Source organism: Ranitomeya variabilis, chromosome 6 (assembly GCF_051348905.1).
Source record: "Ranitomeya variabilis isolate aRanVar5 chromosome 6, aRanVar5.hap1, whole genome shotgun sequence".
Taxonomy (NCBI): Eukaryota; Metazoa; Chordata; class Amphibia; order Anura; family Dendrobatidae; genus Ranitomeya; species Ranitomeya variabilis.
The window spans coordinates 407975977-408003519 of NC_135237.1; the positions used below are offsets into that span (position 1 = coordinate 407975977).

Genomic DNA, 27543 nt, shown 5'->3' on the forward strand with positions numbered 1-27543 from the left:
AAAAATGTGGCAGAAAACGCTGTACAACGAGAAGAGGTGACCGGACCCTGAGGAAGATTGTGGAGAAGGACCAATTCCAGACCTTGGGGAACCTGAGGAAGCAGTGGACTGAGTCTGGTGTGGAAACATCCAGAGCCACCGTGCACAGGCGTGTGCAGGAAATGGGCTACAGGTGCCGCATTCCCCAGGTAAAGCCACTTTTGAACCATAAACAGCGGCAGAAGCGCCTGACCTGGGCTACAGAGAAGCAGCACTGGACTGTTGCTAAGTGGTCCCAAGTACTTTTTTCTGATGAAAGCAAATTTTGCATGTCATTCGGAAATCAAGGTGCCAGAGTCTGGAGGAAGACTGGGGAGAAGGAAATGCCAAAATGCCTGAAGTCCAGTGTCAAGTACCCACAGTCAGTGATGGTGTGGGGTGCCATGTCAGCTGCTGGTGTTGGTCCACTGTGTTTCATCAAGGGCAGGGTCAATGCAGCTAGCTATCAGGAGATTTTGGAGCACTTCATGCTTCCATCGGCTGAAATGCTTTATGGAGATGAAGATTTCATTTTTCAGCACGACCTGGCACCTGCTCACAGTGCCAAAACCACTGGTAAATGGTTTACTGACCATGGTATTACTGTGCTCAATTGGCCTGCCAACTCTCCTGACCTGAACCCCATAGAGAATCTGTGGGATATTGTGAAGAGAAAGTTGAGAGACGCAAGACCCAACACTCTGGATGAGCTTAAGGCCGCTATTGAAGCATCCTGGGCCTCCATAACATCTCAGCAGTGTCACAGGCTGATTGCCTCCATGCCACGCCGCATTGAAGCAGTCATTTCTGCCAAAGGATTCCCGACCAAGTATTGAGTGCATAACTGAACATTATTATTTGATGGTTTTTTGGTTTGGTATTAAAAAACACTTTTATTTGATTGGTCGGGTGAAATATGCTAATTTATTGAGACAGGTTTTTTGGGTTATCAGGAGTTGTATGCCAAAATCATCAGTATTAAAACAATAAAAGACCTGACAAATTTCAGTTGGTGGATAATGAATCTATAGTATATGAAAGTTTAATTGTAATCATTACATTATGGTAAATAATGAAATTTAACACTATATGCTAATTTTTTTAGAAGGACCTGTATTGCCAAATCTGCACCACTTCACTGATTATAGGGTCTGGATGCTGTTTCAGGCTATGTTCACACGTTGGTTTTATTTTCTTATCTGATTTAGAAAACTGCAGGATGTCACTTCTTTCAGCATTTTTTCTGCATATTTGCAGCATTTTTTCACCCTTGGAATGCAATGGATAAGTACAAAAACGCAGCAAAAAACACAACACAAACTCAACAAATAGGCTGTTCCCAGAGTGCTGTATCAAGGCACCTCAATGGTAAGTCTGTTGGAAGGAAACAATGTGGCAGAAAACGCTGTACAACGAGAAGAGGTGACCGGAACCTGAGGAAGCAGTGGACTGAGTCTGGTGTGGAAACATCCAGAGCCACCGTGCACAGGCGTGTGCAGGAAATGGGCTACAGGTGCCGCATTCCCCAGGTAAAGCCACTTTTGAACCATAAACAGCGGCAGAAGCGCCTGACCTGGGCTACAGAGAAGCAGCACTGGACTGTTGCTAAGTGGTCCCAAGTACTTTTTTCTGATGAAAGCAAATTTTGCATGTCATTCGGAAATCAAGGTGCCAGAGTCTGGAGGAAGACTGGGGAGAAGGAAATGCCAAAATGCCTGAAGTCCAGTGTCAAGTACCCACAGTCAGTGATGGTGTGGGGTGCCATGTCAGCTGCTGGTGTTGGTCCACTGTGTTTCATCAAGGGCAGGGTCAATGCAGCTAGCTATCAGGAGATTTTGGAGCACTTCTTGCTTCCATCGGCTGAAATGCTTTATGGAGATGAAGATTTCATTTTTCAGCACGACCTGGCACCTGCTCACAGTGCCAAAACCACTGGTAAATGGTTTACTGTCCATGGTATTACTGTGCTCAATTGGCCTGCCAACTCTCCTGACCTGAACCCCATAGAGAATCTGTGGGATATTGTGAAGAGAAAGTTGAGAGACGCAAGACCCAACACTCTGGATGAGCTTAAGGCCGCTATTGAAGCATCCTGGGCCTCCATAACATCTCAGCAGTGTCACAGGCTGATTGCCTCCATGCCACGCCGCATTGAAGCAGTCATTTCTGCCAAAGGATTCCCGACCAAGTATTGAGTGCATAACTGAACATTATTATTTGTTGGTTTTTTGGTTTGTTATTAAAAAACACTTTTATTTGATTGGACGGGTGAAATATGCTAATTTATTGAGACAGGTTTTTTGGGTTATCAGGAGTTGTATGCCAAAATCATCAGTATTAAAACAATAAAAGACCTGACAAATTTCAGTTGGTGGATAATGAATCTATAATATATGAAAGTTTAATTGTAATCATTACATTATGGTAAATAATGAAATTTAACACTATATGCTAATTTTTTGAGAAGGACCTGTATAACCTTCCTGCCCCACATAGGTCGGTGCACAGATAAGATCTCATATAGCTAAAAAGCAGAGAAACCAGTAATCTCGGCAGAAATGACGTCACTGATCCTGCACTGTAATCTCACCGGATTAAGGCTTGCAGTTCTTGTATAAGTGAAGCGTGGGACAAGACAGACATATTTTTCAGACTCATTCATTTTCAATAAGCAGCCACTTTCTATGACGACTGTTGTTCTTACACTATGAATATTATTTAAGTGCAGTCTAATAATGCTGTCAAACATTTCGGCGCTGCCGCTCGCATACCCCCTCCTACGGATTGTGAGCTCCATTCAGCAGTCGGAGAAGATGACACAATCTGCTCTTGCCAAGAAAACTACAGTGGAATTCTACTGTACCTCCTGCTCAGCCAGCTCCCTGGCATATTGCATTAGACGCTGATAATGTGAAATGACAAGACCTTCTAGTTTTCAGCTCGATGTGAAAAATGCAAAGTGATACAAAAAAGAGCGGGCTATAATATTCTGTCATCTTCACACAATGCGAGCATGGACCCAAGAAGAGGCTGAAGTGACAACAATTTGCTACATTTGTAACAAGTAGAAAATGTCATCATAATCACAAATTATGGAACAGATAAAAATAGCAATTTTTAAATTAACAGAAAAAGGCAGTTACCTAGTAAACAGCTTATAAACTGAATTCATCGTCATTTTACACAGTGTATAACTTCGTTTTTATGAATCTCATAAATGTTCCATGAAAAACACTGCATTCGAAAAGATGCAGATGGAATTTCACTTTATGACATTTCGTAAAATTTCTTCCTTATGCTGCTATAGTAAAATGCACCAGATTTTCTATCCAGATGGAAAATGTGCTGCGTATACACCTTGTGCGCACAAAACCTTAAGGCTACGTTCCCACAATGAGCTTTTGGTGAGTTTTTTTTTTACGCTGTGTATTTTAAAAAATGCAAGTAACCTATATTTGCTTAATGGGTGCAGAAAGTATGCAACATCAAAAAGTCACCAAAAGCTCATGGTGGGAACGTAGCCTTAATGTATCAGTTAAAAACAGATGAAACACGGAATATTAAAGTATAAAGTCTGCCCTTGTGTGTCATCTGTTTTACAGGATCCCCATAGACTTTAAAGGCCGAATCTGATCTACAAAAAAGAAGAGAATAGGACATGTACTGAGACTGCTGACACAGACCAGAGACCCCGAACTGTATTTAATACTGATGTGTGTATGGCTCAATGATGCTCTATGGGTCAGTGCACTGTCCGATACAAAAACGGTGATAACTAAAGGTAATTATTATTATTAGGGAGTAGTCAGACGGCCATACTACTCGCCTGCTGACCTTGGGCCCTCCTGACCCGAGCGTGACATCTGTATAGAAATACCTATTGTCATTAATATTATTTCATATATAATTACACAGTCCCTGCTTTCAATAAAATATTAAGTATTTTGATGTTTCAAAATATTCTCTTTACAAAAAAAGAGAAAAAGAAATAAAAGTATCCACTGGTTATTTTTATAACCGCTATTGCATGCTTCAGGGCTCGCTCACAGGACCGCAGATCCTCTAATGCGAGAGAATTGAATCAATTATGTTAATGACACTCCAATCATACTGTGATCCCAGCTTCATTAGAGTTTGATCCAATTCTTCTCCATTCTGTGATGTCATCTGAGTGCAGTCCGATTTATTTCCACGCACCAATAGACTTGAATGGTACTTGAATGGTTGCATGCCATCTGATTTGCACTGTGGTATGAGAAAAAAATCACAGATCAGCACCGCCCCATAGTATAACACTGGTCCGAGTGCTATCTGATGAAACACTGGATAGCACTTGTCCAATGTATACACTCATGTGAGCGAGCCCTGAAGGTCATTTCCACCTTTACAACCATTTTGTTGTTCCAATACACAGAACATAAGTAATAAAACAATCTTTGAACAATTTCTGTAAATGGTTCCTGTGCAGAAAGAAATGTCTCCATGTTAAGACTACAAGCAAACTCTCTGTGGTCTGATCCTGCAGCTATACTGCCATCAGTACCCTAAACTTTACTAAGGGCTCTTTCAGATGTCAGTGTCTCGGGTACGTGTGGTGACAGTTTCCACATGTCTGTGCACGTCAGTGTGTTTCCATGGACCATGTGTAAAACACCCTGACATGTCCATTTTTTAACAGCGGCACGGGCAGCAAAAGATCCCGCATATGTACATAGTGATGACACACGGATGACATCCGTGTGTCATCTGAATTATACATACTGGCGCCTGGGAATCAGCAGTACAGTTGGCGCTGTTCCCTAGCGCCAGGTGCTGAAGACAATTCACATCACTGTCCCTTGCTGGCGCTGTTATCAGCGCTAGCAGGGGGCAATGCAGGGCGAAATGTCGACAGTAATATTGAATTGGTAACAGTGAGAGCAGGCAGCGGCTGATGGGAGTATTCATGAGTCCCTACCTGCGCTATAAATAAGTACTTTTTTTTTTTAAATGACGTGGGGTTCCGATGAGGTCACCGCCGGTCACTGATGCTGCTCGCAGCAGCTCATTCCCCAGTTGTTAACAGACTGGACGGTCGCATCTTGACACTGTCCAGGTTGAAAACTGTCCATCCTCAGACATGGATTACTGCCTGGGACATAACGGCAAACAGGTGAGGGATATTGTTGTTTTTTATTTTTGTTTCATTACAGGAGACAAGGGCTAACTGATTGTTAGTTTTAAATAAAAAAGGAAAAAAGTGTGTTTTGTTTTAGTTCAAATAAAAGACTTTATTCCGACTGTGTCTTTATTTACAATATAACTACAGGATTAGTAATGGATAGGTGTCTTATAGACGCCTCTCTATTACTAAGCCAAGGGCTTGATGTCAACAGACAATACAAAGGTGACATCAACCCCACAAATATGAACCCCACTTGCCATTGCCACAAGTGAGAAAAGTCAGGCAATGCGCCAGAATTAGCGCAGCCAATAGATGTGCCTTTTCTGAGGCGGCACCAGGCTGCTATTTTTAGCCTGGGGGGCAAAATCCATGGCCACTTACCAACCTGAGAATACCAGCTCCCAGCTGTCTGCTTTAGTTTAGCTGGTTGTCAAAAGTGGGGGGACTCCACACCGTCTTTATAAAATTATTTATATAAATAATTAAAAAATATGGTGGGGAGGCCCATCATTTCTTGATAACCAACCTTGCTAATGCTTGCAGGTTGCAAGGTTGAAGCCCACAGCTCTCAGTTTTGCCTGCCTGGTTATCATAATTACAGGTGAACCTCACGTCGTCTTTTTTAAAAATGCATTTATTTATAGTGAAGGCGGCACATTGTTGCACCCCATGATTTTTTACATAGAAAATTGAGAAATATGATCATGAAAACATACATTTTACATGAATTTACTACAAATGCAATACTCAAGTTATTGTGCAATGGAAGCTCATGACATGACGAGTCACCGAGGCCGTCTGTTTTCATTCTAAATAATGAGAGCTGTCAGCTGTGGAGTGCGGCTCCATCGGAGACAACACACTTTTCTCCTTTTCTCTTTATGGTAGCCCTGATCCATTCACTCTTTTAACAAAACCATTTAAACTATTCATAGCAAATCCCTGTGCAGCTGCTCCCCTGCATTTAATCCTCCTGGAGCTTTGTGCTCTTCAGCAGGGTTGCCCCAACTCTATGTGAAGCCCAGCCAGGCAGCCGTCTGTAGGGTTCTTGGCAATATAATCAGCATGAGCCCAACACAAAGACACACAAAGTAACTTCTAGCAGCTGTGCATCAGGGGAAGATAATGCTATTTTTTAATGTCTTTGTAAGAAACGGCTGGAGCAATACATTTTCTCTGTTTCCCATTGATAACTAGACGACTGTCTGATATACTGCAATGGCTGAATGTAGCTTTATCCTTTATATATGCAGATATTAAATTAAAGTGGATTTTATAGGATGGCTAAATGGGAATATTTTCTTCCAAAAGAACTGTTTTAGAAAACTACACTGGCATTTTAACTAAAAAATCCATTATAAACATATTTTTATTAAAGAGAATCTGTCACCAGCTCTTTGCTACGTACTCTGAGTGCAGCATGACGTATGGGAAGAGACCCTGATTTCAGTGATGTGTCACTTACTGGCCTGCTTAGCAGCGCTGTGGAGTCGGTAAGCCAAACAACCGACTCCGACTCTTCAAATTTCCCTGACTCCGACTCCACAGCCCTGCCTCACCACTGGGCATGTACATAAAGTGCAGCACAGATTCATCTCCACTACGACCCCACAGCACTGCCTCACCACTGAGCATGTGCATAAAGTGCAGCACAGATTCATCTCCACTACAACCCCACAGCACTGCCTCACCACTGAGCATGTACATAAAGTGCAGCAGATTCCTATCCACTACGACCCCACAGCACTGCCTCACCACTGAGCATGTACATAAAGTGCAGCACAGATTCATCTCCACTACAACCCGAGCCCTGCCTCACCACTGAGCATGTACATAAAGTGCAGCACAGATTCATCTCCACTACGACCCCACAGCACTGCCTCACCACTGGGCATGTACATAAAGTGCAGCACAGATTCATCTCCATTACGACCCCACAGCACTGCCTCACCACTGAGCATGTACATAAAGTGCAGCACAGATTCATCTCCACTACAACCCGAGCCCTGCCTCACCACTGAGCATGTACATAAAGTGCAGCACAGATTCATCTCCACTACGACCCCACAGCACTGCCTCACCACTGGGCATGTACATAAAGTGCATCACAGATTCCTCTCCACTACGACTCCACAGCACTGCCTCACCACTGAGCATGTACATAAAGTGCAGCACAGATTCATCTCCACTAAAACCCGAGATCCTTAGATCAGGAACAGAACACACAGTTATAGGACATTTCATAACTTCTCAAATTATTCTGGAAACATTTACAGCACATCCTGCATTGTACTATGGTACCCAATTTATTATATATTTTAGGAGTTGGTCCATTTTATACCAACTCCACCAAAATGGACACCGAATCGGACTGCACAGCCATGGTGCTTAGTGCAGTTTTTTTTATAAAATCACTGTTTTATCAGCAGCAGATCATCATTAGAGAACTAGTTAAGCTGCTGACAGGTAGTCAGCCACACCTGCCTCTCCAATGATTGGCAGCTTTCTGCATATGCACAGCTTAGACAGATATCTGCGAATCAGTGGTGTGTGTCATACAGCATCCAGCTCCCCTCCGAGCCCAGTGCCGTCTCTGCAGCTTGCCCGCTGTGTTGTTTGTCTACAGTGTTGAAATCACCTTGACTGCCAATCACTGAGCTCAGCAGCTCTGCCCGTGTAGACAGGAGGAGCCACTGAGCTCAGTGATTGGCTGAAGCGCTGTCAACATGACGTCACAGCTGCACCCGGGTCAGCAGCAGAGACACATCGCTGGATGAGGCGAGTGTAAATAATACTCAGTTATAGCAGAAAGCTTTCCGGAATGGCAACAACGTTTCCACAATGAGCTGTCGGTGAGTTTTTGATGTTGCAGAATTTCTACACCATTTCTTCACCCATTAAGAAAATTAGGTAACTTGCGTTTTTTCATTACGGTTTTGAGTGCGTATTTTTTTTACATGTGTTCTTATCACTGCTTTTTATGTCTCTTTTATTTTATCTGTCAAATTTTTAATAAAGCTGTTATGCTTTTGATACTTCCTGAAATTTGGCTTTGACAAAACATTTATTGATGTCGTCAAGTTCAGATTACATGCGTTCACTGAAATGCTCTAAAAACGAATGTATGGTTTTTACCTGATGATTTTTCTGCTTCTACTGCAAATCTATGGCAAAAATCTGCACATAAAACTCGGCGTACTCACAATTTTGCGGACATGTTGCGGATTTGAAAAACGCACCGCAGCTCACTTTACGCTGAGTTAAAAAAACTAAGTCACATCCACTTTGCAGGAACCGTAAGACGCTGCGTTTTTTTTACGCAGCATCAAAAACTCATTGTGGGCGCGCAGCCTCTAATATACAAGTTACTCGTCCATGAGTTAAAATATAAATATTACTGTGACTTGAAGGAACTTCAATGTTTCCCTATGGAAAAAAAAAGTGGCAAATGACCTTGTATAAACTACAAAGAAATCTGACAAAGTTCTGTGCATCCATAGACTAAAGAGACAATTTAGGGGTTAATTGCGGGCATTCTATTCAATGATTCTTCTATACATAATGTGGTCATAAATATAGACAGGGTGCAAAAGACTATAGGGTAGAATAAAGAATGATTTGTGGAGGTGACCCAGCGGGGTCAGTTATTCTTTCCCATCTAAGTCCCTGATAGACTTGATTCCACCTACTGGGCTTTACACTGTGACTACACAGTCGGGGCTCTTCCTCAGGGGCATTTGGAATAGCAGCAGCTGCAAGATACAACCATTGAGAACCTCCTGTCATCTACTTTGTGTGGCTGCAATCTGCCAGTGCTGCATAATAATCCGCTGCCGACTGGTGGTGGAAGACGCTGAGCAAGGTTCATTACCACACTGAGGGTCAGCACAGCCGTCCCTGGGTCACACTGCACACAGGAGATACTGCCTGCTCCACGTGCCCCTATGAATGAAACACCATACAGAAGGGCTTTATCCATCACTCCAGACATGTCTGTGATGTGAAACCCTCTTATAAGAAACAATGCGACACATTACATTAGGGGACATATTAACAAGTGTTGAGTTTGTCAAGATTTTGCAAAAATCCCATAAGAAATTTTTTTTTTTTTTAAATCCTTCATGTTTGATTATACCCTTAGATCAGACACAAACTGCTCCTTAACACACATTTCTACATATTGGAGAATTCAAGAATCACAAAATTAATAAACATAAGATTAACTATTCCTCCAAATATGTAGATTCTACCCGTCGTGGCTAATTTTCATTTTTGCACTTTTTCCCTTCCCTTCTACCAATAGCTATAACTTTTTCATTTTTCCATCAACTTAGCGGTCTAAAGAATTTTTTTTTTTTGAGAGTTATAGACTTGAATAACAGTACTCATATTACCATAAACTGTACTGAAAGACAGAAAAAAAAATTCAAAACAGGAGAAATGATGAAAACAAAAATCACCATTCCGTCCGTCATTGTTTCTATGGGTTTTGTTTCTGTGGCTTTATTGCGCGGTAATACTGACTTGACAGGTCAGTGCAAATACGGCGATATCAAACATGTATACGTTTTTACATTATTTTATGTTTTCATCACTTTTTTTTGCATTTTTTGTGGAGGTTCAGCAATAAAAAATGCAATTTTGGTGTTTCCATTTTTTATGACATTTACCTAATGGGTTAAATATTTATATTTTAGTAGTCTACTTGCTGTGGCAATATCAAATATGATTTTTTTTTATTTGTTTTATTTCTTCATTTTTAAACGGGAAAAAAAGCAAAGTGGGCAATTCCAATGTTTGTTTGTTTTTTTAATCCTTTTACTATTTCGTTTGGGTTTCACATGAGTACCGAGATGGCAGCCAGCCATGGCAACTCATCGACATCCCATGTTAAAAAATTTACACTGCTGCCATATTGGCAACAGTCTATTTGGGCACCATGAGCAAACAATATCCATGTAAGGGCTGTCCCACACGTCCAGATAATTCCGGTACCGGACAAATCGGTACCGGAGTTATCCGTGTCCGTGTGCCTGGGAACTCACGGAGGCCATACCTGCGGCACACGTGTGCCGCCCGTATGGCGAGTGGGTACCACACGGAGCGTGTGGTACCCACTCTGCATGGTGCTGAAGCTGCTGAAGCTGCGATTCATATCCTCTCTGCAGTAGCGTTTGCTGCAGAGAAAATATGAAGAATAGTGTTAAAAATAAAAATTTAGGTGTCCGCCGCCCCCCCACCCCCTGTGCGCCCCCCCCGCTGGTCAGAAAATACTTATCCGGGTCCCCCGTCGGCTGTCGCTCCTTCCTGGTCTGGCCGCGCCTCCTACTGTATGCGGTCACGTGGGGCCGATCAATTACAATCATGAATAGTCGGCTCCGCCCCTATGGGAGGTGGAGCCACATATTCATGATGTAAATGATCGGGCCCACGTGACCGCATACAGTAGGAGGCGCGGCCAGACCAGGAAGGAGCGACAGCCGACGGGGGACCCGGATAAGTATTTTCTGACCAGCGGGGGGGGCGCACAGGGGGTGGGGGGGCGGCGGACACATGGATCTTTATTTTAAACACTATTCTTCATATTTTCTCTATAGCAAACGCTGCTACAGGGAACATATGAATGGCGGCTTCAGCACCATGTGGGGGGGACAGCGCTTACTGTAGCGCTGTCTCCGGCACGCCACACGGACCCCAGACGGAGAATGTCCGTGTGAGGTGCGTGTTTTACACGGACCCATTGACTATTGGGTCCGTGTAATCCGTGCGCTCCCACGAACACTGACATGTCTCCGTGTTTGGCACACGGAGACACGGTCCGCACACGGTCCGCAAAAAATCAATGACATCTGAACAGATGCATTGATTTTTATGGGTCTACGTGTGTCAGTGTCTCCGGTACGGGAGGAAACTGTCACCTCACGTACCGGAGCCACTGACGTGTGAAACCGGCCTAAGGCTTCTGAGAAGATAATGACCCATTCATGGGAAAGTGACCTCAGAAAATGACCTATTGTTTAAATCAGGTAGTTGCGTCACATGTGCAGTATATATATATATATATATATATATATTATAAAATTTAGCATTTTTTCTTCATATCACAATCTTTATTAAAAAAAAAAAAAAAAGATTAATCTTGCAAGTTTCACATTGGCCAACAGGGATTTTGTAGACTCATGTTTTCTGTCCATTCAGGAAGAGTTTACAGCAAGTTAGTTGAGATCATAGGCAGGATTACAGGGGACAGGCACCACCTCTATATACAGGTGATAATACAGGATCCATCAATCACAATACGTGATGTCACTGCTGATCCCTCTCCTAACTTTTCACATGCTCACTAGATTCTTCCGTACAAAAGATAGGGTCGGTTCATTGCAGCTAATGTACATGTGTTGCTTCCTAAAACAACAGGAAGTAAAAGTCTAAAAAACACCCAGCAGCCAAAAAAAATTGCAACATTTCTATTTTTAGTAAAGGATGATGCAATATAAAAAAAAATAAAACTATTAAAAAAAAAAACATTTAAACAAGAGCCTAATTTAAAAATAGGTCCTTTTCTGATGACACATTTCCTTTAATGAATAGGTCTGAAAGGGCTTACGACTGGCCTTTTTTTTTTTTTTTTTTTTCCATTTTTGCCTCTCTGCTTTTCAGCAGTCATAACTTTTTTACTTTTTCACCGATATGGTGGTCAAAGGCTTTGTTTTATGATGGACAAATTGCATTATTTTTCAATGCTAATTTGTAAATATAAATCAGTAATTTATATATTTTTTTCTGCAACGCAAATATAGAAAAAAGTTTTTGTTTATTTACTTTCTTTGCTTATATTCATACTGTCCTACACCAACCAAAGATTAATTGAATGTTCAGGTTATTGTGGCTATGTGGACACCTAATAAGTGTATGATAAAAAAAAAAAAAAAAACATTAACTGAATCCTGTGTACACTCAATGTATTAGAAGTGACAAGAAAATTTCTGGAAATATATATTGATACAAATACATTAAAAACATTTAAAAAAAACTAGTAACATGTCCCCAACGTAGGAAACCAACTGCAGGCCACCCATTTAATAATTGAAGCTATCCTGCTATTAATATGTGTTATGACAATGACTTGCACTAAAATAAATATAGAAAATATACACAATCAATGTGAAAGGAGATTAACCACAACAAATAATACCATATGATGGAAAACAGATACTTAAAGGGAATCTGTCACCCCAAAAATCTTATATGAGATAAGGCCACCGCCATCAGGGGCTTATCTACAGCATTCTGTAATGCTGTAGATAAGCCCCCGATGTAACCTGAAAGGTAAGAAAAACAGGCTATATTATACTCATCCAGGGGCGGTCCCGCTGCAGTCCGGTCAGATGGGCATCGCGGTCCGGTCAGATGGGCGTCGCGGTCCGGGTCCGGCGCCTCCCATCTTAATACGATGACGTCCTCTTCTTGTCTTCCTGCCGCGGCTCCGGCGCAGGCGTACTTTATCTGCCCTGTTGACGGCAAAGTAAATTACTGCAGTGCGCAGGCGCTGGGCCTCTCTTTCCCGGCGCCTGCGCACTTCAGTAATTTGCCCAGCCCTCAACAGGGCAGATAAAGTACACCTGCGCAGGAGCAGCGGCAGGAAGACAAGAAGAGGACGTGATCGTATGAAGATGGGAGGCGTTGGACCAGGACCGCGACGCCCATCGTACCGGACCACAGCGGGACCGCCCCTGGGTGAGTATAATATAACCTGTTTTTCTTACCTTTCAGGTTACATCGGGGGCTTATCTATAGAATTACAAAATGCTGTAGATAAGCCCCTGATGCCTGTGGCCTTATCTCATATACGATTTATGGGGGAGACAGCTTCCCTTTAAGTGCAAATGAAGGAAATCAGGGACTGCTGGGACGTAAAAACCACAATATGGTGTAGGATGGAAAAATGGCCAATATATGTAGGATTTATTTTTTTTGCATGCATCCATGCAATAATATATTTTATATTAAATAATCAGATTTTTGTTCATTTTTTTCAGATGCAGAGTTTTTATTTTTAACATTTATTGAGAAAGAGTGGGAGAGGGTGAGGAAGATGGAGATGGAGAAGAGGAGGGAAAGATATCTCTGGGGTTCTGGGGATTTTTTTCGTTATTGTACATATTTTCCACTGTAATTGGGGCATCCATAGGAGGTCAAATTACAGGTGAAAGCAGCCCCCTGATGAGTCACTGCCAGAGCTGATCTGCAAGGTGAGTGCAGCGCGATCGCCTGATCCTATAGAGGGATTGGTACTGCCAATGCTTATTTTCACTACATAGAACTTGCTGAGAACTATGTAGCTGTCAAAAGAAACCTTCCCTTCAGGGTTCCCCAGGTGTGTCTGACAGCTGTGCACCTGATCTTTGGGGGCTTTACCCCCTCGCCTTACATTTCTAATAGATTGGTTAGGGCTCGGGACCTAGTTTTGTAAATTTATAGAACGTTATTGGATTTAAAAAGTCACATCCAATAGGACTTCCGTTGACTAAGTAAAAATGGCCGCGACAGCTGAATAGAAAGAGACGTACTGAAAAAGTACCATAGGTTGAGAATGATACTGCAAACTAAAAAGCAGTGCATGTTGTTAGTTCTATATTTTACTATTCACGTTCAGCTAAAAACGTTATGTGAGGAAACTGTTATGATCTGGTGGCCTAAGAGCAGCATGGGACGTACTCTGGAGAAGGTGGTACCTGTACTGACTGCAGACCCTGAACCTAACACCGCAACTAGAAGTAGCCGTGGAATGTACCTAGCGCTCCCTAGACATCTCGACACAGCCGGAGGACTAATTACCCCTAGAGATAGAAAAGGGAAAACTATCTTGCCTCAGAGAAAATCCCCAAAGAACAGGCAGCCCCCCCACAAATATTGACTGTGAGAGGAGAGGGAAAAAACATACACAGACTGAAATGAGAGTTTAGCAAAGGAGGCCACTTCTAGCTAAATAGAAAGGACAGGACAGAGTACTATGCTAAACAAACCCTTACACAGACCAAGCTGGACAAGACAAAACATGGAAAATAACTGAACAATAAGACCACAGCATGTGGACAGCAAAATCAAGGCCAGAACTTATCTTTGTTGAAAAGAACTGCAAAGCAGAAGAGACCAGGCAGGGATGTGAATCCTCCAGGAACAATGGACAACTGGCACTGACTAAAGGGTGAAGCAAGACTAAATAGCCCTGTCCAAATTGCAAAAAGTGAAAACACCTGATAAATGCTGTGATTCAGAGACAGCAGCGCTACCTTCTTACAACCACCGGAGGGAGCCCAAGAACAGAATTCACAACAGGAAACCCCCTAACACAGATGTTTTGTTAGCAGAGTTTCTAGAGCTAGGACTTAAAAGGACATGGTGGAAGCTCTTGGCGCAGCACAGCGGATCTTACCTCTTTTGCTCTTTCCAGCTCGTTGTGTAATGCCTGTTTGGTCACCTCCATTTCAATGATTTGCTGACGTAAAATTTCATTTTCATCTTCGGCTTTAATTCGCTTCACTTCCACGTTTTCTAGCTCATGGTGCAATCTGACAGATACATCTTTGGCTACCTGTTACCACACAGACACAAATGATAAGTAGATAAATGTGAAGCCTACAGAATATTCAGCAAGTGTAAACACTGTGCAGTGTCTGATCCTACGTACCCTGGACTTCACAATGTGGGCTGAAGTTTTCTCAGTGATCTAATATAGGGAGGGGTGTACCGCCCATAGCAGCAGACCACACGACTGAATGGGGGGTTGTTGTTGCTGTCATTATACTGAGTAGGACGCTGCGGGAGCATCATACTGAAGGACCATCATACTGTGTGAGAGGCTGTGGGGGCTATGATACTGTGCGGTGGTTGTGGGGGCAGCATACTGACAGGACATCACACTTTGTGGGGGGCATGATACTGTGCAATAGGGGTTCTTGGGTCTGCATACTGACAAGACATCACACTTTGTGGGGGCCATGATACTGCAAGAGGTAGAACTATGTGGGGAACTTTAGGGGAATTATGCTGTGTAACTATTATATTGTGTTGAGGGCATTATACTTTGCTGGAGGCACTGTGGAGTCATCATACTTTACGTTTTCGGAGACTTTGGACATATGGTTTATGTTGAGGATGTAGATAATCAGTAGCCGCTGACGGCTATGGCTGTCATGTGAAATCTTTTATGCCTGGAGATTAGCAGCGATCATAGAGCTCAGAGAGGATGAGCAGAGCATGTCCAGGGGGTAAATATAGTTTTCTTTTATTCAATTTTGTGCAGCAATTTGAGACCAACAATAAGGGTTATCCAGTAGTGTACAACCCCTTTAAATCTGCCGACACTTTTCTTACGAGTCCAGTGGGTGGTCCGACCCAAAGATTAACCACCTTGTCTCTATAAGCCTGCATACGCAGAGCTGTCTGTCACTGAGTTGGACAATCATCTGAACTCATAAGTCCAGAGAGAGCATCAATAATACATGTATTAATATGTATATTAATCTGCTACCTCGGAACAACATTGACTACAGTAGTGCAATAATATCAGCTGTGTTATCTGAGCAGCAAATTATCTCATAGAGGCAGTGTGGAGAAACATATTTTGTATTTCTACATAATGAAGCTCCTTGCTCAGTAGAGAGCCTGGCGTGTGAGCCTAATTCTGGAACCAGTTCCAAAGCTGTACACTTTGCCATTTCTGCGTATCTCCCAGATCCTAGGAAGTCTTTTTTCGCTGACAGGAAGCACTTCAATGTGTGCTCCAAGAGTCCTAGCTAAAGTAATTAGGAATCCCAACACGGCCCGGCCTAGGCCAGAACTGACGGCTTTGTGTAGCTGTGGGAATTCGTCAGCTGACATTTTTAATTAATAGAAGAATAAATGGTTGAAGTGAGAGAGAAATTCAGGAGAGGCATACCCAATAGGCTTCGTTCATGTTCAGCGTGCTATGACATTGCCAAGACATGCCAATTAGGTTTCAACACCTTGTTGCTCCTATTGCCTTATGAAGAGGTTAAAGGGTTGTCTAGGACTCACATATTGATGACAGGATAGGCAAAAAGGAGATAAGCTGTGGTTCGGCCATTACTGGAGGAGATATCAGCTGATCGGTGGGAGTGCTTGCTGTCAGACACCCATTGATATCCTACAGATTTATCATTAATATATGAGGACAACCACATTAATAATGCCAATACCTTATAACACTACTTTTACCTTCAAGTCTTGTTCCAGGCTCCTGATGAACTCTCCATCCACTTGACCTGTATGTGCAACTTTTAAGCTTTTTTGCTCTGCTTTCCTGAGGCGGTATTGCAAAATACGGCAGTTCTTATTGGCTCGGTCGAGCTCCCGTCGGAGCTCCTGCAACTGGTAAACATCTTCCTCTAGATAGCTGTCCCGCATCTCCTCCATTTCAGCTCGCAGCTCATCCAGCTCATCCTGTTGAAGGTCAGGTCAAGAATTATGAGAAAAGTTAGTGTCTATGTAAAGTGACGACAAGGTCTGCAAAATGTAAAATAACAAATACTGATTCACAATTTTGAGCACTTAAAACAAGTACGGTAGCATTTTTCAGCCACGGTGAAAATATTAGGAACATTCATGTAGTTCAGGCTTCAAACCCGACCCTCCTGGCTTGATTACCATTCCCTACTCAATTTATGTCACTTCTACCATCTACCAAAGCCCAGATTGTGTGACTCTTCTGATATTGTAACCACCCAGATGGCTCTTCAGTGGAAATCTACAAACTGCACAAGGTGTTTTAAAGAGTTCGCAATTTTTCTCTATCAGATATGGCAGAATATGTCCCAAAACATTTTAAATTTACGTGATAAGGAATGGTGGCTGTTTAGGATTCAAAAATGGCCTGTTCGGGTTCCCTTAAAGGAGTTGTCCCACGAGCAAAATACATGTTAAGTAATACATCTTGGAATAATAAGTTTCACAATTGGATGTTAAAGAAAAATATTCCTGTGCTGAGATCTTATAAATGTGCTCCTGCTATGTCAGGGGTGAGGAACATCAGGCCCCAGGGCCATTTACGGCGCTCAAGGACCTTTTATCAGGCCCCTGGGCAGATTCTCAGGGACTGCACTCTTGGGCAGGGAGGTGTATTTTGATTACAACCAGCTCATTAATTTCTTCTTGCTCTGTTAGCACACACACGCAGTGTTCACTACTGAAGGGCATGCAATGAAAGATTACGTCCTGAAACCAGTGCCAGAGTCAGGATGCACTTTGTGGGTGGAGTTTGTACGGCCCCGAAGGATGGAATAAATATCCAAATGGCCCTTGGCAGAAAAAAGATTCCCCTGTGCTATGTGCTGTGTAATGGATGTGTCCGACCATGCAGAGCAGCTTCAGTTCATAATCGGCACATACCACAGTTCAAGGCCAAAGTAGCTGCTTTTAGAGATACATTTCCATGTCTGAGGTAACACAAGAGTGAGTGTTTCTGCAGCATCTCTGGCCCTTTGATAAATCAAGTCAGCGAGGTAGGAGATCCAGCGACCGCTGAGCTTATATGTCACTGGCTTGATTTATGAAGCGCTCACATGACTGGAGAAACGGCAGAAACACTCATTCCTGTGATAAAACGGACAGGGACATGCGTTACCTCAGCAAATAGCAGCTAAGTCCCTGCTGTTTTATTTGTAAACTAATTTATTATAAGTGACACATGCTTTCTTTCATGGCCAGAAGTTGTGGTATGTGCCGCCCAGTAGCATACAACCAATGGCGGCAGGCCACGTGACTGCTATGGAGCCAAGGGGGACAGTGCCCTGTCACCGCCTCCCCTCCACCCGTCATCACAAGTTCAAATTTATAGTCATCCTGGATGCAAATACAGTTGAAAGCATTACCCCTCTGTGACTGATGTCTCAGCATAGCGGGTGCGATGACATCACTACATGGTGCCCGCTCTGCTGAGATGTGCGGGTGCATCAGAATGCTTGCTGCAGAGCAGCGGGGGAACTAGTAGAAGAGGTGAGTATTGTATTTTTTTTTTAAAATCAATGAGTAAATTGTGGTGGCTAAAATGATTTATGGAGGACTATGGGGAGAGCATTATACTGTATGGAGGACTATGGGGAGTGCATTATACTGTATGATGGACTATATGGAGTGCAGTATACTGTATGGAGGACAATGGCGGGTGCATTATACTGTATGGTCTATGGAACACTATTAAGAAATCATTCTAGTGTGTAAAGGACTACAAGGAGTGCTTTATACTATATGAAGGCCTATGTGGAGTGCACTATGCTGTATGGAGAACTGTGGGAAGTGCATTTTGCTGTATGGAGGACTATGGGGAACGCATTATACTGTATGGAGGACTATGGGGAGCGCATTATGCTGTATTGGCTATGGGGAACGCATTATACTGAATGGAGGACTATGGGAAGTGCATTATACTATATGGAGGACTATGGGGGCACATTATACTGTATGGAGGACCATGGGGAGTGCATTTTAATATATGAAGAACTATGGAGAGTGCATTATACTATATGGAGGACTATGGGGAGAGCAGTACACTATATCGAGGATTATGGGGTGCATTATGGATGAAAATGGGGCCCATTATACTAAATGGAGGGATATGTGGGAGCTATTATAATATTTGGAGAGCTATGTGGGGCCCATTATACTAAATGGAGGGATATGTGGGAGCTATTATAATATTTGTAGAGCTATGTAGGGGCCATTATAATATTTGGATGGCTATGTGGGAGCCCTTATACTCTGTGGAGGACTATGTGGGGGTCATTATACTTAATTCAAGCAATTATACACTGTGAAGGTTTGTGTGGGATCCATGATAATGTGTGGAGGGTTGTGTGTGGTCCATTATACTGTTTGGAGGGCTAGTGGGGGCCATTATACAGTGTGGTGAATTGTGGGGGCCATTATACTGTATGTAGGTCCATTACACAGTACTGCATAGAGGGCTGTGTGGGGGTTACAGTTGAGGTATCCTGTCATCATACTGGTGTGTGGAGGGTACTGTGAAGGAATTCACTGTGGGGATATCATACAGTGTTTGGAGGCACTTTTGTTGAAATCATACTTTATTGGTGCAATGACGGGGGAATACGGGCTTCAGTAGTTGGAACATTACTTTGTAAAGGCTGGAAAAATGTGAATTATGCTCTTCTGTGAAACTACCAAATATTTTTTGTTGTTGGGAGGTGGCAGGGGAATAAGAACCTCTGCAATGGGGCCCCATGATTTCTAAATAGGTGACGACTATGAACCTCCAGCAGCTATGCATTGTAGGACACAACCATTGCACAATACAAGCAGGGGCACATTTAAATGATATCTCAACACAGGAACATTTTTCCTGACCACATCCAATTGTGGAACTTATTATTAGCCCAAAATCTGTTAAGATGTACTTTGGGAGATGTATGCAGAAAGTTCATAGGCTACCGCAAGTGGATTTGTAGCTCTGTATCATAAATAGGAGTTGTTAGTATCTGAAATTTATGAAAAATAATAATCAGTACAACATGTTTTTTTCATCAAAATCACTATGGAAAATAGACAGTCATTTTGAATCTGATGTAGAGACTTATAGGGGTACTGAATACCCTGCCTATGAGACCATTACCTTTTCTCTACAATGTTGCATAGGCTCAATCTCTTAACTGCAAGCTGTTGGCAATTCTCATTCTCTTTGGCAGCAGACTACAAGATGTCAGCTAGTCAGCATTTACTGTGGTAGAAAAAGTGTTTGAAATGTAATCATTGAGGTTACTCTTGGATGGCAGTGGTATCTACTATGATACGTTACTGTAAATCCTACATTATTAATACATTGTAGGCAAGTCCTGTTTTATTTTTTAATGTCCCAACAAACACTTCAATATGAGATTAACGCATTACCAGTCATATACGGTAATTGTTTTTTCTTCTAACGATTTGTTCTATTGCTGTTTCATTTACACACTGTATTATTCTTTTTGTTTTATGTTTACAAAAAGTTCTATACTTTATCAGAAAATGGCACTGATGCGTTTTGTTACAGATTTTAGAAATAGTGCAAATGTAATCATAAATCTAGCGCAAATCTATATATATAATTGTCTAAGGGGTACTTCCGTCTGTTTGTCTGTCTGTCTGTAACTGACCGCTAAGTCATCTGGGTAATTTCGCAATGCATCACTGGGAACGGAAGCTGGCGGCAGCATTGCGCGCATCGGGACAGCTTTGGTGGACGCCGAAGGGTGAGTATATAACTATTTTAAATTTTTATTTTTTTTTAACAGGGATAAGGTGGCTGCTATACACTACGTGGCTGTGCTATATACTGCGTGGGCTGTGTTATATACTATGTGGCCTGTGTTATATACTGCGTGGGCTGTGCTATATATTACGTGGGCTGTGTTATATACTACGTGGCTGCTATATAATACGTGGCTGTGCTTATACTACATGGCTGTCTGTGTTAAGTGAGCTGTGCTATATACTACGTGCCTGCTATATACTACGTGGCTGTGCTATATACTGCGTGGGCTGTGTTATATACTACGTGGCCTGTGTTATATACTGCGTGGGCTGTGCTATATATTACGTGGGCCGTGTTATATACTGCGTGGACTGTGTTATATACTACGTGGCTGCTATATACTACGTGGCTGCTATATACTACGTGGCTGCTATATACTACGTGGCTGTGCTATATATTACGTGGCTGTCTGTGTTAAATGAGCTGTGCTATATACTATGTGGCTGCTATATACTATGTGGCTGCTATATACTACGTGGCTGTCCTATATACTACGTGGCTGTCCTATATACTATGTGGCTGTCTGTGTTATATACCATGTGGCTGTGTTATATACTATGTGGCTGTGCTATATACTACGTGGCTGTGCTAAGCGCGACGTACATACATACACACATATTCTAGAATACCCGATGCGTTAGAATCGGGCCACCATCTAGTTAAATAAATAAATTGGCATAGATTTCATTTAGATGTAACTTATTGGCTACAATTCCACCACTTTTTTAAATGTGGGAATTTGACTTTTCCGATAATATGAGCTTTAAATAGCAATTTCAGAAACACAATGTAATATAAAGAACAAACAACAAACAAATCGGTGCTACATATGTATCAGATATGCTGCAAGGCCACAGGTCTAATAGGAAAATTGCAGAATAATAATATTTACAGTTATGGTGATGGCAACTGAGTAAGAATATAAAGTTTCAAATGTATTTCCTAAGATAGAACCACTCATTCCATTACCAGCCTGCTGCCCTTGGGATATGAACACACTATTATTAGGTTTGCACTCAATTTAAGGCAGGAAGGAGGTACTGTATGCCAAGGCAAATTCAAAGAAGTCAAAGCTTTCCAAAAAGGCTTCTCCCTCTGTATTTACATGTACACTGTATCCCATCAACACAACAAAATAAAGACAAATTATAATATAATTAGGCGCACTAGTAATACAAGTGAGAAAGGAGTAGAATTGTTGTATGCAAAAGACTTAAGACAGCTATTGACCATTTCATTACAGCCGGGGTGGGGAACGTTTTATCTGACAGGGGCATTTGGATATTTATATTATCATTTGGGGGCCATGCAAAATTGTCAACTTGAAATTTATCCTGCAACATTTGGTCAAACATTTAATTAACTCGCCCCTAATGTGATAGCTCAAGCTGTTCCTCTTTGATGCAACGATGTTAGGTGGTATTTGAAGTGCATTTTAATTTTTGCGGTGAGTTTTGAAAAGAATTTGCAGCAGTAAGATCTAAACTCAGATACATATTACACTGTAGGGAACGTCATCACTGCTAACATTACATTTATAGAACTCAAGCAGGGGGGGGGGGGGATCTGCAGTACACACATCACACAGGAGACACAGACTACTGTATATGCTTCACATAGGAGACACTGGGGCTGCAGCATTTACATCACAGGAGACGCTGAGATCTGTACATCAAAGGATCTGTACATCAAAGGAGACATTTGACATATACATCACAGGAGAGGCAGGGGCACATACGTATATCACAGGAGGGGCTGGGTGAAAATACAGTGGGAAAAATTAGTATTTATTTTCATATTTATAAAAACTTTTTTTTTACCTTTTTACTGTATTTAATAGTCTCCTTAGGAGACTTGAGGCTTTGATCTTCCGATCACCTGTGCTATACATAGCAGTGCTGATGGAAGCTACTACATGGCAGGCGGGATTGGGGCATAGACATCATAGGAGGGGGCTGGGAACATATATCTCAGGAGACGCTGGGGGAATATACACCACAGAAGGTGCTGGGGACATTTACATCATATACATTACGGACAGAGTCGTAGCTAGGGCTTTGGTTCAGGGGGAGCAAAACTTCTGAGTGGGCCCCTAACCAGGTAACCTTGATTACAACTGGCTGACGCAACCTAATACTGGAGGAGAACCTCAGCAGATGACCGAGCTATTACTGAAAATAATCTCTATATAAAGACCAACATTGATATTACCACCATAGGGTCAGTGGTAGATACCAGCCCTACAGAACATATAAGAGATCACAGCACAGTTACAGATAATGACTTACTACTGACGTTCTTTCTGATGGAATCGTTCATTTTTTCCGTCTTTTCCATCTGGCCCAGACCAACATGACAACCCCCCAGGCAGACTCTAATATAATGCAGCCCCCCATAGGCAAACTCTAATATAATGCAGTCCCCTATAGGCAGACTTTAATATAATGCACCCCCCAGGCAGACTCTAATATAATGCACCCCCCAGGCAGACTCTAATATAATGCACCCCCATAGGCAGACTCTAATATAATGCACCCCCATAGGCAGACTCTAATATAATGCACCCCCCAGGCAGACTCTAATATAATGCACCCCCAGGCAGTCTCAAATATAATGCACCACCCATAGGCAGACTCTAATATAAGGCAGCCCCCAAAGTATCTATAGTATGATGCACCTCCATAAAAAAGCCAATACTCACCTCTCTTCCTCCTGGTTCCTGCGATGCTCTGAGCTCCCACTCATCTCCCACAACGGGTTGTGTCATCGCGCCCGCTGTCAGACACAGAGGGGGATGATGGGAGAGGGAGCGTTCTTCTCTCATCAATGCAGTCAGCTGTATCGGCTAGATGCCGATACAGCTGAACCTGCGATGACGGGCGGGGTGGCCCACTGCTGGCTCCCCCCCCCCCCCCCATGTGCCCTGTAGCGGCCGGGCGGCAGAGCAGGGAGATCGATTCTCCCTGCTCTACCGCAGAATATAACTGTATCAGCACGATGTGCACGCCGATACAGTTACAGTAGCGTAGCTCTGGGTGGGCCCCCTCGGAGCGCGGGGCCCTGGGAGAGGGACCCCTCTGCCCCCCTGGTAGCTACGCTACTGATTACAGAGGGTCTGGGGAACAAACATCACAGGAGGAGCTGGGGGCATACAGATCAAAGGAGGGTCTAGGACACATACACCACAGGAGACGCTGAAGCTTATACATCCCAGACGGGGCTAGGGCACATACATCGCAGGAGACGTGGGGGTGCATATATATTGCAGGAGGGGCTGGGGGTAAATATAGTAGGGAAAATACGTTTTCCCACCTTCAAAAATGGAAAGGTCTGTAATTTTTATATTATCAACTGTGAGAGACAGAATCTAAAAATAAAAATCAGAAAATTACACTGTATGATTTTTAAATTATTAAACTGGAATTTATGGCATGAAATAAGTATTTGATCACCTACAAACCAGCAAGAATTCTGGCTCTCACAGACTTGTTAGTTTTTCTTTAAGAAGCCCTACTCTGCACTCATTACCTGTATTAATTGCATCTGTTTCAACTCGTTATCTGTATAAAAGACATCTGTCCACACAATTAATCACACTCCAACCTCTCCACCATGGCCAAGACCAAAGAGCTGTCTATGGACACCAGGGACAAAATTGTAGACTTGCACAAAGCTGGGATTGGCTACCGGACAACAGGCAAACAGCTTGGTGAAAAGGCAACAACTGTTGGCACAATTATTACAAAATGGAAGAAACACTGGAATAAGATGCTGCGAGGGTGCACAGGGAAGGTAAGTAGGATGATTTTGGTTTCTTATACTTTTCTCATGGGGGCCATACATACAAGGATGGGGATGAGGAACCATGCAGACAAGGATAGGAATAAGGAGCCATGCAGACAAGGATGGTAATAAGGAGCCATGCAGACAAGGATGGGAACAAGGAGCCATGTATTCAAGGATGGGAACAAGGAGCCATGCAGAGAAGAATGGGGATAAGGAGCCATGCAGACAAGGATGGGAATAATGAGCCATGCAGACAAGGATTTCAGTCACGGGGGCGGCGCAGTTATGGCTGCAGAGTGGTCTTACCTTTAGGGTAGGATGACATTAATGCAGCACTCTTCAGCAAACCCTACATCGGGGTTTCTGTTGAAATCCCTTGAAAAACTGTATTCTGAGGGGAGCCCCAACTGAGCCATTCGCTAGAATGAAACCAAAAACCTCATTTTTGTGCATGGCTCCATTGGGGCTCTGTTTGGTTTTCCATCGGAATTCAGTTTTTGAGGGATACCCACAGAAACCCTTATGACGCTCAATGGAGAACTCTGTATTAATATCAACCTAACCTTACAAAACACTACATTGTTTGAAAAAGTTCTGCATCACAAAAAAGAACGGAGAAATAAAAAATACAGTAAATAAACCTCTAAACCAAAAAGAATCATCTAAGTTCATGGAGCTTTGATTTTCATTTAAAAGGGCTGTCTGTTCTGATAACACTCTGCAGTCACTGCTAGCGTGCATGTCAGGACTCAATTGAGAAAAGCCGATCATGTCTGGTTGTTAAGTGACAGTATTTATGCAAATCGAATACTTCCAGTCACATGTCTGCCCACTCTTACAGGCAACACCAGGGAATCACATGGCGTGGCTGCAGAGTTTTATTAAAAACCGGACAATCCCTTTAATGAAAACGACTGTTGTGTATCCATTAGAGATAAAAAAACTTGATGCCATTATGCACCGAAAAGAACATCTTACTTGCTTATGGTCCTGTGGTGTACAAATCTCAGGGGTTCTCCTGAGCTGAGTCCCTGTTAGGATTAGTGACTGTGTAGGTGCCCATACAAATTAGATAGCGGTCAATGAAAATACTCTTTGAATAGAGAGAGGAGAGCACGCTGCTTTTAAGACTCCTCTGGTTATTACTTATCTCAAGCAAGAACAAAAAGATCAGTGTCATGATTCCACCTCACTGTGACTGAAATCTCAGCCGCTCTGTAGGATAGGGTAGGGCATGCTGAGCTGTCAGTATTGTGAGTGACAGCCCAATTGCCCAATCTGAGGCAGGGGCGTGCTGGGCTGTTGGTATTGTGAGTGACAGCACAGCTGCCCAATCTGGCCAGGCCTGCAGGGTCTTCCAGGTATCACCCACTCAAAGTGATTACCTGGCTTTTTAGCTGGCTGATATCAGATCTTGCCAGTTATAGCTTTTCGCTCAGTAGTGGGTTTGCTCTATATTCTGATCTTTGTTCCTCGACCTTGCCTTTTTGTCTACCTGTTTGTATTACCCCTGTAGCCTTGATGCACTCTGTCCTTGGTTTCCTGACCCCGGACTTTGCCTCTGACTATCCATCTGTTTGTATTATTCCTTTGTCTACGACTTACTCTCCTGGCACTTGACCTTGGACTCCTTGACTTCACCATCTCATGGCTTGTCTGTGAGAAGTGACTCAGCGTCACATTCAGGCATTGAAATTCTACATGCCCACTCCCAATACATTTAAGTCAAATCTTTGGCTTTCCATAAAACCATCTAACAATAATCTTTTCTGTTTTTGAGCCTTTTACCTGCCATAAATATTCTATCTGCTAAATTGTAAGTGGGAGTAAAAAACTGCCGACAACATAAACCTAAATACATTCATTTTCAGTACTGGTTCATTTTATGAATACTATCAAATGAATGAGGATCGATTATCTCAGAATGCAAATAATAGGAGACTACAGGTATAACGTAATGTGAACAAACACCAGCAGCCTTTACTGCAATGATCCTATTGTCAGCCACCTGCTGTATAATCGGGACAGCAATAATTGGTCTTAACAAACAACCTTCAAAACAAATGAAAAACAAGTGTCAGGAGATTAAGCATCAGGTGCAGGTGGAAGACAGATGGACGATCACAGATGGGCTCTTAGTAAAAGAAATGGACCATAAGAAAAGATCTGTCTGTAACAAGACGTAAGGAGATGGCGACTTATATTATGCTTACATTACAGCTAGCAGGCTCATCTGACAACTGTTCAGAGGTATCTCAGTGAACGTCTACGTCAAGAATGACCCGTGGCTGTGCAGATATGACTGTGCCATCGGCTCATCAGCCTTCTACCGGAGATTTACCTAACGTGGAAGACGGCAATGTATGCCGCGGTTTATCCACATGACCCCGTCCTTTATGTAGAAGGGTAAAGCCCTGGAAGAATTTACATTTGGCTATATAATAAGCTAAGGTGCAGAAGTAACCCTGGGAATTTTGGAACAGAGAAAGGAGTTCTCCATGCTAATGAGGCTCAGATGGAAGAGTGTAATTAGAGGACAATGACCTGTGAAGTCGTTTCTTACAGCAGCTGGCAGGGCAGGAGTGATGTCACAGCATTTATTAGGGATTAATAGGGTCTTAGCAGTAAGTGATAGTGACAGCACAGAAATCCCAAATAATAGATGTAAATGGGGGGGGCTTGTCTGTTTTCAGACAGATTGGAGACGTTTAATGAAACATAAGCAGCATCCACTCCTCTGGTTTTTAGCACAAGATTTACAATGGGAACTTTGCAGCCCATGAAAGTCGACATGTGGTGAGGTTTTTTAACATCTATAAAGTAAATTTTTTTCTGCAGATTTGCATTGCTAATTTCACCAATTTCAATGTAGAGGGTGGAGGCAGGACCTGCCATACATATGGAGATTGCAGCTATAATTTGGTCCCTGTCAGAATCACTCGGATCCTTATTTTTCCCCATTTTACAGTTTACATGCTGCCTAATGTATACTCTACCTGGACAGGTGCCATTGTCACAAGATAACCAATGTTAGTCACTTTACTTGTCGCAGTTTAACGGTTATGAATGATTAATGTTAAGGCCTCTGTGGTTTTTATGGACAGAACGCGTACCCATTACAGTCTATTGCAGGGGTGCACAAGTTGCAAAGGGACAAAGGATCACATCCAAAACGCAGGTTGGGGTGTGCGCCACACTTTGGATCCTGGACCATCCTGGTAATGTACTGGTTAATAATGGCTTGTCA

General features: G+C 42.7%; 1 protein-coding gene across 5 annotated transcripts in view; it reads right to left on the bottom strand.

Moving 5' to 3' along the window:
* Positions 1-27543, bottom strand: part of MTCL1 (microtubule crosslinking factor 1) — a 177035-nt gene that overhangs the window by 120958 nt on the left and 28534 nt on the right. For all 5 annotated transcript variants that reach the window (XM_077270217.1, XM_077270220.1, XM_077270216.1 and 2 more), the window contains exons 2-3: positions 16424-16648; positions 14619-14777 (exon numbers count right to left, since the gene is read on the bottom strand). In XM_077270217.1, the coding sequence (XP_077126332.1) occupies positions 14619-14777; positions 16424-16648 (384 nt within the window). The remainder of the gene's footprint in view (positions 1-14618; positions 14778-16423; positions 16649-27543) is intronic.